The sequence below is a fragment of the Ictalurus punctatus genome, chromosome 14 (genome assembly GCF_001660625.3).
Source record: "Ictalurus punctatus breed USDA103 chromosome 14, Coco_2.0, whole genome shotgun sequence".
In the NCBI taxonomy this organism is placed as follows: domain Eukaryota; kingdom Metazoa; phylum Chordata; class Actinopteri; order Siluriformes; family Ictaluridae; genus Ictalurus; species Ictalurus punctatus.
Window position 1 is genome coordinate 1,172,469 of NC_030429.2, and position 14,929 is coordinate 1,187,397.

General features: G+C 39.7%; 1 protein-coding gene across 1 annotated transcript in view; it reads right to left on the reverse strand.

Annotated features, from left to right (window-relative positions):
• The window catches only part of gsap (gamma-secretase activating protein), a 30,360-nt gene that overhangs the window by 2,264 nt on the left and 13,167 nt on the right, over positions 1-14,929 (reverse strand). Inside the window, exons 9-27 of the mRNA XM_017485567.3 lie at positions 13,336-13,440; positions 12,309-12,365; positions 12,150-12,196; positions 11,961-12,040; positions 11,436-11,513; positions 11,256-11,342; positions 10,951-11,043; positions 10,336-10,556; positions 9,146-9,215; positions 8,986-9,065; positions 8,445-8,525; positions 6,667-6,801; positions 6,362-6,420; positions 6,072-6,103; positions 5,577-5,638; positions 5,045-5,140; positions 1,318-1,388; positions 612-706; positions 374-493 (exon numbers count right to left, since the gene is read on the reverse strand). Of these exons, the coding sequence (XP_017341056.1) occupies positions 374-493; positions 612-706; positions 1,318-1,388; positions 5,045-5,140; positions 5,577-5,638; positions 6,072-6,103; positions 6,362-6,420; positions 6,667-6,801; positions 8,445-8,525; positions 8,986-9,065; positions 9,146-9,215; positions 10,336-10,556; positions 10,951-11,043; positions 11,256-11,342; positions 11,436-11,513; positions 11,961-12,040; positions 12,150-12,196; positions 12,309-12,365; positions 13,336-13,440 (1,669 nt within the window). The remainder of the gene's footprint in view (positions 1-373; positions 494-611; positions 707-1,317; positions 1,389-5,044; positions 5,141-5,576; positions 5,639-6,071; positions 6,104-6,361; positions 6,421-6,666; positions 6,802-8,444; positions 8,526-8,985; positions 9,066-9,145; positions 9,216-10,335; positions 10,557-10,950; positions 11,044-11,255; positions 11,343-11,435; positions 11,514-11,960; positions 12,041-12,149; positions 12,197-12,308; positions 12,366-13,335; positions 13,441-14,929) is intronic.

A 14,929-nucleotide genomic window follows, 5' to 3' on the forward strand; every position in this document is an offset into this window, starting at 1 on the left:
ATGCATATCCTAATGGTCTTCTCTAATGGTCTTCTGTAAGATCAAAGCAGAATCCAACTCCTAATTTATAACTTTTTAAGTGTATACCTTCAACACTGTGCTTTCTCCCAGTAACCGAAATTCTGGATATCAAGAGGACCTTATGATTTTTTTTTCCTTTTTTTTTTATTTTAAGTCTTATTCACAGTGACTTAATATCTTCCGTGTTTACAATGAAGTACAGGAGTAACTGGTTTTCCTTTTTCATGAGGAAAACAAAATGGTCTCAGATTAAGGCGGAGATTCACGGCGAAAAAACACACAATTCTTTGCCAAAAACTTCCATAATCATTCATATACGTTTTGTGTGTGCATGTGTAGTAGTAACCATCACCTGTCATAAGGCGTGACACAAAAGGCTCAGTGAGGTGTAGAAAGCCATGGTCCACATACAGCAAGAAAGTGTTGTGAGGTAGACAGCGTACACCCAGCACACTCACGAGTGTAGAATAACCTAAATATTTTCACACCATATCACATACAAGCATGTATCTACGGTATATACATCTTAACAGGTATCACCTTTGTCTAAAATTGGGAGTGTGAGGACTGAAAGAGGAGGTTCGTCTCACCAGGTGGGAGGGGAAGACAGAGTCCTTCGGCTGCTTCCAGAATCCGACACATTGTATGAAACATTGTCCACTCGTCCGAGCTGCCCTGCTGTTTACTAGAACACACAACACACGACGGTAATCGTTCATCTCAGACTAACCGCACTAGTGTTACTGGAAACTAGAGCCAAAAGAAAACATGGGGTCCTGGACCGTCTGTCTTATTTTCTGTAACAGTGTGTGTAAATAATGAAAATAAAACAATAGGTCTGCTTGACACTCACCATTACAAAGTGAATAGTTAGACAGGTGAATGTTAAACACATTTAGTGATGCGTTTAAACAGGTAGCTGATCCCTTTATGAATGAGGAGCTGAAAAACTTTCTTAAAAGTTGCTCTTTGATTTTGATATTTAAGTTAGTCTTTGTCCCCCCTTCCAATTCTCATCCGCGTGCTAGCTGCTATCAGACGACAGCTGCTAACCGGGCTAACGCCTGCTTCCTCTGAGACATGTGCAGCTCTGTTACCGCAGATCTTTTCAATCTGCTGCTGCTTATACAACATTACATCCTTCCCACCCAGACAGCTGGGCCAATTACACTCTTTTTAGGCTCCTGACTAACCTGCAGTTAATTTACTACATTGTGGCAGTCTGCAGCTTTGACACCCCTAATAGAACATACACAGCATCACTTAATGCTCTTTATACTGTACATCACCACTCACAGGCAAAGTACAGAGCGACCCAAGTTCAGCTTCATCCACAGAGTCTCCAATATGTGTCTGAGCAGCTCCAGCTACACACAAAAACACACACACACACACACACACACACACACACAAAAGGTTTTTTCATGACATAGCAACATAAAGTAGGGCCCAAAAGTCTGAGACCACAGCTGTCATTTTTAAAATTGGAAATAAACAGAAAGTTTTAGAATTTTGAATAAGCATTTTCAGTAGTGCTCTCAGACCCCGCTGTATTATACTGTACATGGAGGGTCTGCAACATCCATGCCTCCAGTGTGGACATCTAACAGACAAAGCCCCTGTTGTGGACTTCATAATCTTCTTCATAATCTTTATTTAAAAAGTTCGCAAACTGTGATGTAGAGCCAAAAACTCAGCACAAATGTAGATCCTATGGGGTACATTTATCATTTTAAATCCTGAATTAATTGGTTGGTTGGTTGGTAGGTAGGTACTGGAATGACAGAAGGAGCTAGAGGGATTATATTTTATATATATATATATATATACATATATATATATAGATATATATATACACACACACACACATATATATATATATATATATATATATATATATATATATATATATATATATATATATATATATATATATCCGGCTGGATTATGATAGCAAACAATTAACACCCTAGCAACCAGCTAAGTTTCCTTAGCAATCAACTAACTACAACCTAATAACTGCCTGGGATCATATTGAAACCTCCTAGAAACACCATAGCAACCAACTTGGTTAGCATAGCAATGACCTAGCAACAGCCTATCAACCAACTGGAATATGAGAGCAACCCCCTAGCAACCAACTGGGTTAGCACAACAATCTCCTTGCAACACTCTAGCAACCAAGTTGAACATGCTAGTAACCACCTAGTAACACCCTAGCAACCACCTGGGTTAGTTTAGCAACCAACTTGAATATGGTAGCAACATTATTAGATTTTAAAGTAGTGTTTAGCCTTTTAATCTTTACACACTTTAAACTGTTAAATGTTTTACAATTTTTCAAGTCAGTGACAGCAAACGAACTGTACAATAGTTTAATTATTAGATTTACCGGGCTCTGTCAAGCCAACATCACAGTTTATCCATGAACTTTAACCTTCTAGTTCTCCGTTGTAGTTCTATAGATTTCGCTACAAACATATCAAATGTAGACGATTTGTCTCGTACTGTGAAATGAATTCCCACGAAAACAAAAAAACGATTCTCTATTCCTGTTTTCACCCGTCTGAAAAGTCTCCACACATTTCATCACATTTCAGCATGTACCAGTCCTGCGCATGTACAGTACACACGGAACATGCTGGACTTCTCACAACCTCGTGCTCTTTCTGCTTGTTAATAACAGGAAGCCTCCTCAGCAAAAACACATCCTATTCGCTCTGTGTTTCAGCATAGATATCTGGCTGTTACTTGGAAAAATGTCATGGTGACAGCTTCCTGTTTTATGTGTGACTGTGTGTCCATGTAGTTCCCTTAAACTATTATATTTATTATCTAGAAACTACAGTAAAAACAGGGAAAAAAACACCACACGGAAAAGACTTCCTGTCTCTAATAACGCCTTTTTTAAAACGGGAAATAATTGAACCTCTTAATATTAAATGTACATTTATAGGAGCAGTTGTGTTATTATACATAAGTTATAACTAATTTATTCTACTCATACCATGGGAATTTGCCGAAGCTAGCGAGTTCTGAGACGCAAAACCTTATATCTGATTATAGTCATGGTTAATGTAGAGGAATGTCCAGAAAACACGTTAGTTCCTGTTCATCTACATTATAGCGGAGGTGCCAGTGTTTGAAGAAAATAAATAAATCCCAGCAGGCAGGGGGAAACAAACTAAATAATTTTACCTCAAAAACCCTGGTGCATGTCAGTGGACGGGATGACTCGGTGCTAACTACACAACAAATATATTAGTAAACAGCGACTAAAGATAATTAATGCTGATCAGCTGACTTATTTGTAGATCATGTGTGATCTGAGCGTCAGTACAGTGTAAAGACAAGTCGTTTACACTCGTATTACAGACGTGAACGGCAAGTAAACAAACAAACCAAACAACCAATCTGATCAAATAAGAACACAAAATATGCAATTTTTTTTTTTTTTTTAAAAAGAGAGAGAGAGAGAGAGAGAGAGAGAGAGAGAGAGAAAAGAAAACTAACCGACATTATTTTGGTTCTGGTGGCTGAGATTTTGGAGAGAATGTAGGGGAAGTTTGTTGTTGTCTATCCAAGCCAACAGCATGGACAGAGATGCTGCTGCTACTAACGAGTCGAGTCCGGGCTCGTTACTCATTTGTATGCCTCAAACACACTTAAAATATACTTCGAACATAAAGGAAGCAATTGAAGTAAATTATTTCAGACATTTGACCTTGCCGTGACCTTTGGATCAATTCCAACATCTAATCAGTTATAACTGTGTCTAAATCCTACACACACTCAACCACTCGTTCTTAAGAATTTCTTCTTAAGTATATCGGACAGACAACAAATAACCGAGAGGCACTTACATTACATTTACATTACATTTACATTATATTTACATTACATTTGGCAGACGCACTTATCCAGAGCGACTTACATTACTTACATTTATCTCATTTATACAATTGAGCATATGAGGGTTAGCGGATTTGGCAGTGCTGGGATTTGAACTCACGACCTTCCGATCAGTAGTCTGACATCTTAACCTAATTTATATCAAGCTGGCACGAAGCAGAAGCAACTACAACCGGAAGCACATCCTGCATCGTTCCTCTTCAGTGAAATGACTTTTCCGCCAAGGCAAATTTTATTCATGTTTGATCTGACTGATGAATTACAGTATCAAAATCTGTAAATCTACATAAACCAGATGTTGGCACACGTGCAACAATTATAAACACCAGCCTCTTTTTTTCTCTCCCTCTGTGCAGAAGACTTGGATCAGAAAACTTAAATTTGCACTTTTAGCTTTGACTGTTACAAAGCGCTGAGACTGGAGACTCCTTTAAAAAATGCTAGATAACTGTCTCCTCACAAAAAAACAAAAAACACCTCACCTTATCAATAACTCAGCATATCACCCCCCCCCCCACCCCACATTTCTGCTGATCGTCTGCCATAGAAGTCCCTGTAAAGTTTTCACTATAGAAAGGATGACATATTAGAATGAGCACATTAATATGAACCTGTGATTTGAATTACAGCTGGAATTACTCAAAAGTCCTGCTGTTACAGAATATTAATCAACACCTTCTAAGTACTCAGGATTAAAAATTCATCTGCGGTATTCTAAAAGCTGACACGAGTCCTATGAGTCAGTTATGTCAACAAATTAAATCTTTTCAAATAAGGACTTTTTATTTTATTTTATCATCGAGACATTTTCTTTTCGACTTTGTCACCAACGTGTGGATTTGGAGAAGGACCACAGGTTTTTACGTTAGGGTTCGCTGCCTTTGTGTCCCCCAAAGACACCATCAAGTAAAGAAGTCACCCTATTTTATATCCATAGTATTTTCCTCTCCTCTGCCAATGTTGCGTGCTCACCGTTTGTTCCATGTCGATTTTAACCTGCCGGCAGTTCACCATTTTATTAAAGCATTTTAGTTTTAGCACTTGTATTATGCAATGCACAAAATCTCTCACGTCAAGGATTTTCCTGGGAGATATGAGAACACACACACACCAGCTTGGCCATGTAGTTCACCACCAGCATTTCAATCTTTTTCTTCCCCAGCTGTGGCAGGTATGTGTTCAGGTGCTCCCGGAGCTTATCCACCATCTGACCAGGAGAAAGCCAATCATAATTATTAATACACGCGAAATTTAAATGTCTCCACCCCAGTATCATGAGTATAATGGAAATATAGCAGTTTATATAGATATAACTGTTACGAACCATTACGATTGCATGACAAAACAGCATAATAAAGAAGAACTATCAGTATGATATGTGGTTAATAAAGGAAAATACTGGCCCCTTAATCAATTATGTGAAGAAGAAAAAAAACTCTTATTTGTGGCTTTTTTTCCCCGCAATGCCTTCTGACTAGATAATACGCTGAGAGAACAGTTGTGACCAGCCCTCTTTCTTGAGATCTACCTTCCTCCGCTGCAAACCTAACACAGCTAACCAGGATGACTGAAAGTCGGTGATTCTCAGCGATCAGGTGTCAACAGTTGGAATTAAACCTGTACTGAAACATGCTGTAACTTACCAGGCCTACTAGCGCCCTCTGGGGCTGGTCCACCTCCTGAAAGAGAGGGACCACTCTCTTATCTGTGGACCACAGAGAGAGAGTCCGAGGTTACCCATGACGGTTCAGCCCTCATCTATTTTTGCATTTTCATTAGCTATGTTCTCTTCATATGTTGATTTTACTCATGATCAGAACAGGTGCAATATTTAACCGTGAGCAGACAGAAATTGTGTAACATGGGAGTGAACAAATGCAACAAAAAAAAGGGGGAATTTGAGGACTTTCCTAACTCCACCGCTCCTCTACTCCCCGTGCACGTTTCCTCTGGGTTTCTTTCATTACATACTTTACTCATTACAGAGAAAAATGAAAACTGCTCCCATAGGACCCAAACTATTTGGCCCTGAAACATTAAGACAAAGTTAAAAATATTTTCTTTAAAAAATACTGTGTGTGTGTGTGTGTGTGATTATTCCTACAAGTCAAGAAGAAAATCTGTACAGTTTTACTTACCCAAATGCCGTGTATCTACCATAGACAGAACTCTAGGGAACAAGTGAAGAATAGAAACTTTAGAAGGACAAACAGTATTTAGTGTGGATTGGGAGAGGTTTAATAACGGCAGTCAATTCCGTTAAAAAACAAACAAACAATGTTTTTGTTTTTCATATACAGAGAGACATGTTCTCCGGTAGTTTAGGGCATGTGTAGTCGATTACAGGGCTGACTCTGTATTGAATAAACTGTAACTAAGAGGCAAGGCTTCCCACTTTCTCTCTCTCTCTCACACACACTCCACTTACTTTTTGGCGTTTTCCTCAAGTTGTTGCAGGTTATTAGAGGATTTCTTTTTCTCTGAGCTCTGTAAGGGTCATTATTATTATTATTCTTAACAGAAAACATGGCTACTATTCTAGAAATAAAGTAGTGTTCAATCAAAGACCAATATCCTACAGGTCCAAATTAACATGAGAATCCTACACATATAACAACGCTTGACGTCTACAGATATTTTGAGAATAAAGATAAGTCGTTTGCATGTACAACGCCAGCACCTGGGGGAAAAGGAAGTAAAGGCAGGATGATATTATGTATCTTCGCCCCTCACCAGTGCTGCTTTTAGTTTTGCGCAGTCACTCTTGATCTGGGAGAACCGGTATCGAGGGTTAGGCACGGACTCAAAATATTTTGTCCTTTCAATAATCCGCTGAAGCTCATTCCAATAGCCCTGCAGACTCCTGGCCTTTCACACACAAAAACAAAACAAGATTTAGATTCAACAGGAAGGTAACAATAAGTGTCACAGATTTGTGCAATATGGAATGTCCAGAAATAATTGTGCATCTATATATGATAGTAAAGCTTAATCAAACTGAGTTGTAGCAGAATCAACTTAAATGGTTCATGTCATGATTTTTAAACGTTAATTATGTTGTTTATTGAGTGTAATGAAATAGTTTAACATGCTTGAATGTTCAAAAAAACGCACTGTTAGTCACATACTGTACATTATTGCAGTAACGCTATTCCCAGGCCAGCTGAAACGCTCCGATTTCTCCAACGCCCCTCCTTCCAAAAAGCCCAGAGTGCTCTGATTGGCCAGCTGACCCACTGCGTTGTGATTGGCCAAAAGCCTCAAGCATGTGTTGGAAATATAACGCTCCTTGGGTCAGCTAAAACCTCCAAGGCTTCTAAAGCCATTCTAAGCTCCTAAGAACATGTCATCGGTTTTACCGTATCAGTTCTAGCCCGAGTCAGATTCAGAAAATGTGGATGATGGAGCAGAACCAACTTTGCAAACACGACTTGAGCAGAACGTTTCACACTGGTACGTTTTTATTTTGTTACTCTCTTACCTTTCAGATACGATGTAAATTCCGACCCCGCTGGCGGGACCAACTATACTGTACACAACTGCTGAACTCTATTCTGCAGATACTCACGTGATATATCTTTGGAAAGCTAGGATTCTTGTGATTCGACTGATATAAACCATTTAAAGATACAATCACAACAGCAGCTACAATCAATGTCTCTGTCAGCCCACCAACATACAAACAAACACTTAAAACTGAGGCAACTTAGCAAACTTTAGCTAGCACATTAGCAGAGGTCTACAACTGAACCTATAACTTGAATAGCAGATACTTCATAAAATAATCAAACATACGTACAGCTTCTGATTCAGAAACGCAAGATCGTCTGTGCAAAGTTGGAACCGCCCCATTTTTCAGGAGTAGCCTGTGTGTGTAGCGTTATAAATAAACTGTAATCTCTGATTCCTAATTTTGTCAGTTTTCGAAAGGCCAAACAAACAGGTTTTGCTTTCGCACCGAAACACACAACGTCTCCACGACATGGCGCCGCAATTCACCGAAGCCTCGCCTTCTTTCTTCGCGCCTGCCTTTGGGCGGGATTATGCTAATAGTTCATGTAGTGATGTAGACGTTTGTGGAAGTAACATCCGGACTTCGAACGGGGCGGGTCTGGAGCAGTGTTCTCTGTTAGATCAAATAAATCCTTTTCGGGGAGACTATGAACTTTGCAGATCTTATACATGCACAAACAGATACATTACACTCCCAAACAGAAGCAAAACATTAAAAATCTTGACATGACTCCTTTAATTTCACTGTCATACATAATATTTAATAACCACTTTACTCACTTACGTAGTCAGTTCCTTATAAAAAATATTAGTATAAAAAATATGATTTATTTGATAGTTATAATTTCAAAGGAAACATGTAAACGCCTCCACTTCTCGGTCCTTAATTAATCTGATTAATGTATAATTTCTGCAGGTGTCATCTAAACAAAACTTCCCGTCAGTTACATACCACAGTCTTGTAAAACCCTGAGAAAATAAAGAGAATCGCTCATTACCTTCCCTTTAATTACTGGCTGAGCGAGCAGCTCAGGTGTGCACTTTACACCAGGGATAGCAGTCAGCGCTACAGGAAGTTCCTGCAGCAGAAAACAGTTCACTCTTTATCGTCTGTAGTGTCAGCATTTTATAGACGTTTTGTAGAAGTTACACGGTCTACTACTCTACTCAGTATACAGCATGTACAAAGTACCAATCAACTTTTTCAGTTCTGCTTTCATTTTTAAAATGCCTTCCAAAAAAAGAATTTCACTTCCCCACGTGCTTCTTGTTTTACGAACAACAATAACTTGTTCACTGACCCACATGTATTACCGATATACACTGGGAGATATTTGCTATAGTACTGTAGGTCAGTGTTATTTACTAATGATGAGGCTTCCTGTAGTATAGGTGTACACAGCCAGAACTTATTGTAGAAAGGCGTGTGATCTTAGCGCCAGAGGTTTGTATGATGAATCTGTTGTATTTGCAGTATATGATATATGAATGTTCTGTGTTGGAAGTGGTTTGTCAAAAGGACTATGCTTTTTAAATTACCTTCTTCTCAAACACAGATGAGTATGGAAGCACTTTATTCAGACTGAGACACTGCTGACAGCACATCCTGTATAGAGAACCTAATTTGAAAGAAGGTTGGTTAGGATCTCACATGGTCACATTGCCTTGGTCTATGCAGAGAGCATCCATTCCTACTCACCCAGAATAAACTCCTGAATCTGATCGAAAGCATTAAAGCTCATCAGGTTCTCGCTAATCCAGTAGATGATCTGGACAGGGAAAGCAATGCGCATTAAAACACTCATTATGATCTCGTACACATATTCACCACACATAAACATAGACGAATGTTTACGCCAACCAACCCTTTGTGTTGGAAGTCAGACATCTCGTTTTTGCTACAGATTCTGATAAGTTTCATGAACGTGGCCAAGAAGAAGTGCCTACATTTACAGGAAGGGGGTATCTGACAGACCTTCCATCCACAGACCTTCTATGAGACTTTTGACAATCTTGTTTACTCACCACTAACTCCTACAATCAAGCAGGTGTACATACATTTACATATTTAGCAGACGCTTTTATCCAAAGCGACTTACAAATGAGTAAATACAAGCAAATATACCCAAAAGCAAAAAAAAAAAAAAAAACATACCCCAAAGTGTGGACAGCCAATCAGATTGCACCCTTCAAGATCCTGAAGCTTGTGGCCAGGAAAGTGTACAAAAGATGCACGGTGGACCTTGTGTACACTTTTCTGTACACCTGGGTTGCCAGTAAAGTACAGGAAATTTTACAGTAAACGGCTGTGAAACGATGTTTGCCGAAACATATTTACAATAAAGGACTGTAATATCGTACATAGAATAAAATAACACGTAAGCCAGTACATTTGCTCGACACAGGATACGAGTGAGCCGAAGGATCTTGCTCAAGAGTTACAATCAAGACAGTTTGGTGGTGCTGGGGTTTGAACACACAACCTTAACCACAACTAGCTGAACGAGCTTGTATTGATTCACTGCAGTCTTTTAGTGGAGTTCATTCGGTGGTTGAAGTATCAGTGCAAGACAGTTGTTGTGGTGTCGTTGTGGTTGCGCAGTGGCTAAGGCTTTGTATTTTACAGTTTTACACCCGTTTACTGTAAATATTACAGTATTTTACTGGCAACCCACGTAAATGTAAAATTTACAGCAATTTCCTACAGTGTTTACACTTCGTGAGTTTGTGTCACGCAAATGCTGTCATTTACTGTGGATCTTTAACCACGATAAATACTCCACACAAAACCAAACTGACTCACTTTAGCTCTCATAATAAATTCACAAACGGAAAAGCATTCGTGTCTGCCATTCAATCTCTCCCTCATCTCCTTTCCCTCTGTCCCACCTTCTTCTCTAGGTCCTGGTCAGGTCCAAGGTGGACCAGCACACAGTGCAGCGCGGCAAGACGTTGCGCCTCTGGCCGAATAGGGCTAAGCAGCTGAAGCAGGAAATCATGGCTGAGGTTGATGGTATATATCCTGCCCATCCCCCAATCCACCAGCTTGTGACCGGAAATGCTCACTAAAACGTCGTTGACTCCCAGTGCATCCACATGGGCATCGGCACCTGCAGGCAAATGGGCACAATGTAGGGAATCAACTACCTCATACTGACAAGTACTGACAAACACACACTAAACACACTATCCATTAAAACCATCGCCTTTTAAATGTTTACTAATGCAGCCTGTAATGAAACAAAATATGACGAGGTGTCTAAAAGGTTTGCCCGACTCTGTGAGAGGACCAATGAGGAACCTGCTGGAAGTGCTCTGGTTATAGTAGACTCTATGCTAGTGCAAGTCAGTAAGCCTTACGCGGCACAGGAGGTTCCACGTAATCTCAGGGTCTTATACAAGTGCAGGCTTTCTAAAATAATCTCACATAGCTACTGTAGACTTGTACCTTCGGAGAACTTCTTCTGTAATAATAAAGACTCGTCCCAGGATTGAGCTACTCACCTGACAGAAAGAGACTGTGGCAGAGCAGGTCCTGCTGCCTGCAGTTGATCAGATGGAGGAAGTGGCCAGCTAGATAAACTACAACATAATGACCTGTGGGAGAGTTTCAGATATTACAACGCATGCTGAGAAAAATTTAACTGCACATGATAAATCAACAGAAAAATATGAGAGGAACAATAAAGAGCTTGATTCTGTTGATGACTGATTGATTGATTAATAAAGCATTGTGAAATTACAAATGCAGGTGTGACACTGAATTTTTAACGTTTCTCTCTGAACGAACATCAGTTTTCTCCACTGACCCAAATAGATGAAGAGTGGCTGGAGGGCTGGCATGCTGCCTGGCTTTACGCTTTGTTCAAGTGCTATAGTGAAAGTCTTACTGAAACCTGCATTTAAAAAAAAAATCACACAGACAAAAATAAACATTATCACTCTAACAAATGTGAGTTTATTCAGAAATAACGCTGCAGTCCGTGTACCTCTGTGCACAAACGCAATAGTGTATGTATAATCCTCGACGCCATGCAGAGGATGGCTGTAGCACACACACATGATCCCTATAGGGGGGAAAAAAAGACAAGGAGGTTTATATAATTTTTTGAAGAGTGCCATATGCTCTGGGTGATTTTAAATAAAAGAAACAGACAAATTTCTGTTAAAAATGTACAGTTGCAAATGAATTCATGATTAATACACAAATATGTATGTCGGATTAACATATTTCACTGTTGTATTCTGATTAGTATAAGCCAGTTAAACATCCATTAAAATATCTGATCAAACATCCAATGCAGTTGCCATATTCGTGAATTACTTGGACTTTGATTGCCTCCATGAGTGATGTAACTCATGATGTAAAAATGTAACTTAACTTCTATCCCAAGGCATGTGAGTGAAGATAAAGCAACAATAATCATTGACTTTGTTTAATAATGTGTCACTATACAACATTCAGTGTCCTTTCTAAAATCGTAAGCTAACCCAGCGATCTTCAAATGACTTGCCAGTTCTGTCTGTAAAGACCATCAGTTTCATTCCCTTGTTTTCACGCTCTTGGAAGTGATCATGTCCGAAATTAATAAACCTAAACAAAGCAAAACACGCAAATGGCCCGTTATTGCACTTTTTGTGTCAAACAATATTTATTATTAAGCTATAGCACTAAAAATAACACTAACTAATGGGCTGCTTACCTCACAGAGGTGAAAGGATTACTAGGTAACTCCAAGGGGAGTTCAAACTGTCGAACATAAAAACAAACAAACAAACAAACAAACAAATAAAACCGATTTTTATCTGTCATTAAACATGATGCAACACTAAAGAACTGACAATGATGTACATATATTTACCAGGGTCTCAAAATTGTGATCAGGAAAAAACTGTACACACTTAAGCACATATTTCTCCTAAAATAGAACAGAAAAAAAAACAGTCATAAAGTGAGTGTAGCAGAAACTCAGGGAACATTCAAAAAATAACTGACTGAGAACATAATCATTGAGAAGACATGAAAGAATGTTGTTGATAAATGCAATATCAGTCATGCAGGTAATGCTAATGATGATGAGGCTTTATTGATTACATATACATTACAGCACAGTGAAATTCTTTTCTTCTCATACACCAGCCTGTCAGGAAGTTGGGGTCAGATCGCAGGGTCAGCCATGATACAGCGCCCCCTGGAGCAGAGAGGGTTAAGGGCCTTGCTCAAGGGCCCAACAGTGGCAGCTTGGCAGTGCAGGGTCTCGAACCCCCGACCTTCTGATCACTAACCCAGAGCCTCACCCACCAAGCCACCACTGACCCAGGTGAAAACATTGATATGGAAGAGAACGGTTTGGGTTCGCTCTTCAAAACTCACTGCTTTTATTATAATGTGGTACTTACTTATAACTGTAAATTATCAGGAGCATGCACAGCTGATTTGAATTTGGTGACACCCACAAAACTTCATAAAAGGCAATGCGCAAACAGCTGAAATGACGAGTGTCTGGCAAAAAAAAAAATTTAAATCGCTGTATATAAAAGCGCAATAACTCGTCACAATTTACATCATGATTTGTTCAACTGAGGTTTATATTAGTTCGTCATCTTATGTGTAATGTTACACACATTCAGGAGCAGGAGTAGGACACAAACTTTGAGAATTTTCATGAGTACCATATTCTTTGTGTAACTGCTCCTACGACGAAATGAATCTCTTCACATCCAGCTTGATAAACGAGGCCCACTGTACTAGGCTTTGAAAATCTAGCATTTTCTTAGCATTGTTTGTAAATTTATATGCCTATTTCTCATTTCTGTATGAAGGACTGCCACAGCAGCGTCACTCCTGACAGTATGGCTAGAAGAGAAGAAATAAGGGGAATTTCTGACCCTGCTTGTTAGGAAGAAGAGTCTCTGGGTGTCCGAGTCCCACTGAACCCAGCAGAACTCGTCCGTCACTCTGTCTTTCCCCAGACGCTCGGTGTTCTGCATCACCTGTTACATCAAAACTCATACACATTCTCAGCTACTCAATAATCATAATATGAAATGACTAAGTCAAATAAAAGCCTGGATGTTTTCACCTGCCTATTATACTGTGGGAGGTGACAATAAATATCTAAACGCTGAAAATGAAATCTGAGTATCCTTGGACTTCACAGCACGGAGAAAACTCTGTTCAGAAGCACTGCATGCACAGCTGATGCAGAACTTCTGTCTGAAATGTTCTGCTTAGTACTGCTTGACTCTATAGTATACAATTGTAGAAAGGAAATTATTTCCAGTCGCAGTAGCCGGTGTCAACCAGATCAGGATGGGTTCCCATAAATCCCTCTCAAGGTTTCTTCCTCATGTTGTCTCAGGGAGTTTTTCCTTGTCCCAGTCACCTCTGGCTTGCTCATTAGAGACCTACATCTAAATCTATATCTGGATTTATGTAAAACTGCTATATGGCAATGTTCACTATTAAAAGCACTATACAAATAAAAATTTAAGCTGAATTGAATAATACGAAGTAGTACCCGCAATTACTATAGCATGGATACAATGGTTTAACCGAACTATAAGATTTTTTTAAATGATAATGTCTTCATGAGCTCTGCGTCTATTACAATTCATTCTTGCATGAGTGGAAAGTAGTGGGTACAGCTTTTCTGTCTCTTTTACTACTGCTGATTTTTTTTTATGGACAGATATAAGTGATGTATTTTTACACCGATCAGCCATAACGTTAAAACCAGGTGCAGTGAATAACAATGATTATCTCGTTACAGTGGAACCTGTCAAGGGGTGGAATATATCAGGCAGCAAGTGAACAGTCAGCTCTCGAAGTTGATATTGCTCCTAGAATGCAGTGGTTAGTACCTACCGAAAGTGCTCCAAGGAAGGACAATCTTTGAAACGGCGACAGGGTCATGGGCGTCCAAGGCTAGCCCAAGATCTGGTCCGATCCCACAGAAGAGCTACTGTAGCACAAACCGCTGAAAAAGTTCATGCTGGTTATGATAGAAAGGAGTGTACACAGAGCATCACTGCGTGCTGTGTATGAGCCCGTACAGCCCGCGTAGCTGTAGACCGGTCAGAGTGCCCATGCTGACCCTTGTCCACCGCCGAAAGCGCCTACAATGGATATGTGAGCATGAGAACTGGAACATGGAGCGACAGAAGAAGGTGGTCTCGTCTGATAAATCCTGTTTTCTTTTACATCATGTGGACTGCCGGGTGCGTGTGCGTCAATTACCTCGGAAGAAGGCGAGCTGGTGGAGGCAGTGTGATGCTTTGGGAAAATTTGGGACCTGGCATTCATGTGGATGTTACTTTGACATGTACTGTACCAACTACTTAAACATTGTTGCAGATCAAGTACACCCCTTCATGGGAATGGTATTCCCTAACGGCAGTGGCCTCTTTCAGCAGGATAACGCTCCCTGACACACTGCAAAAATTGATCAGGAACGGTTTGAGGAACATGACAAAGAGTTCA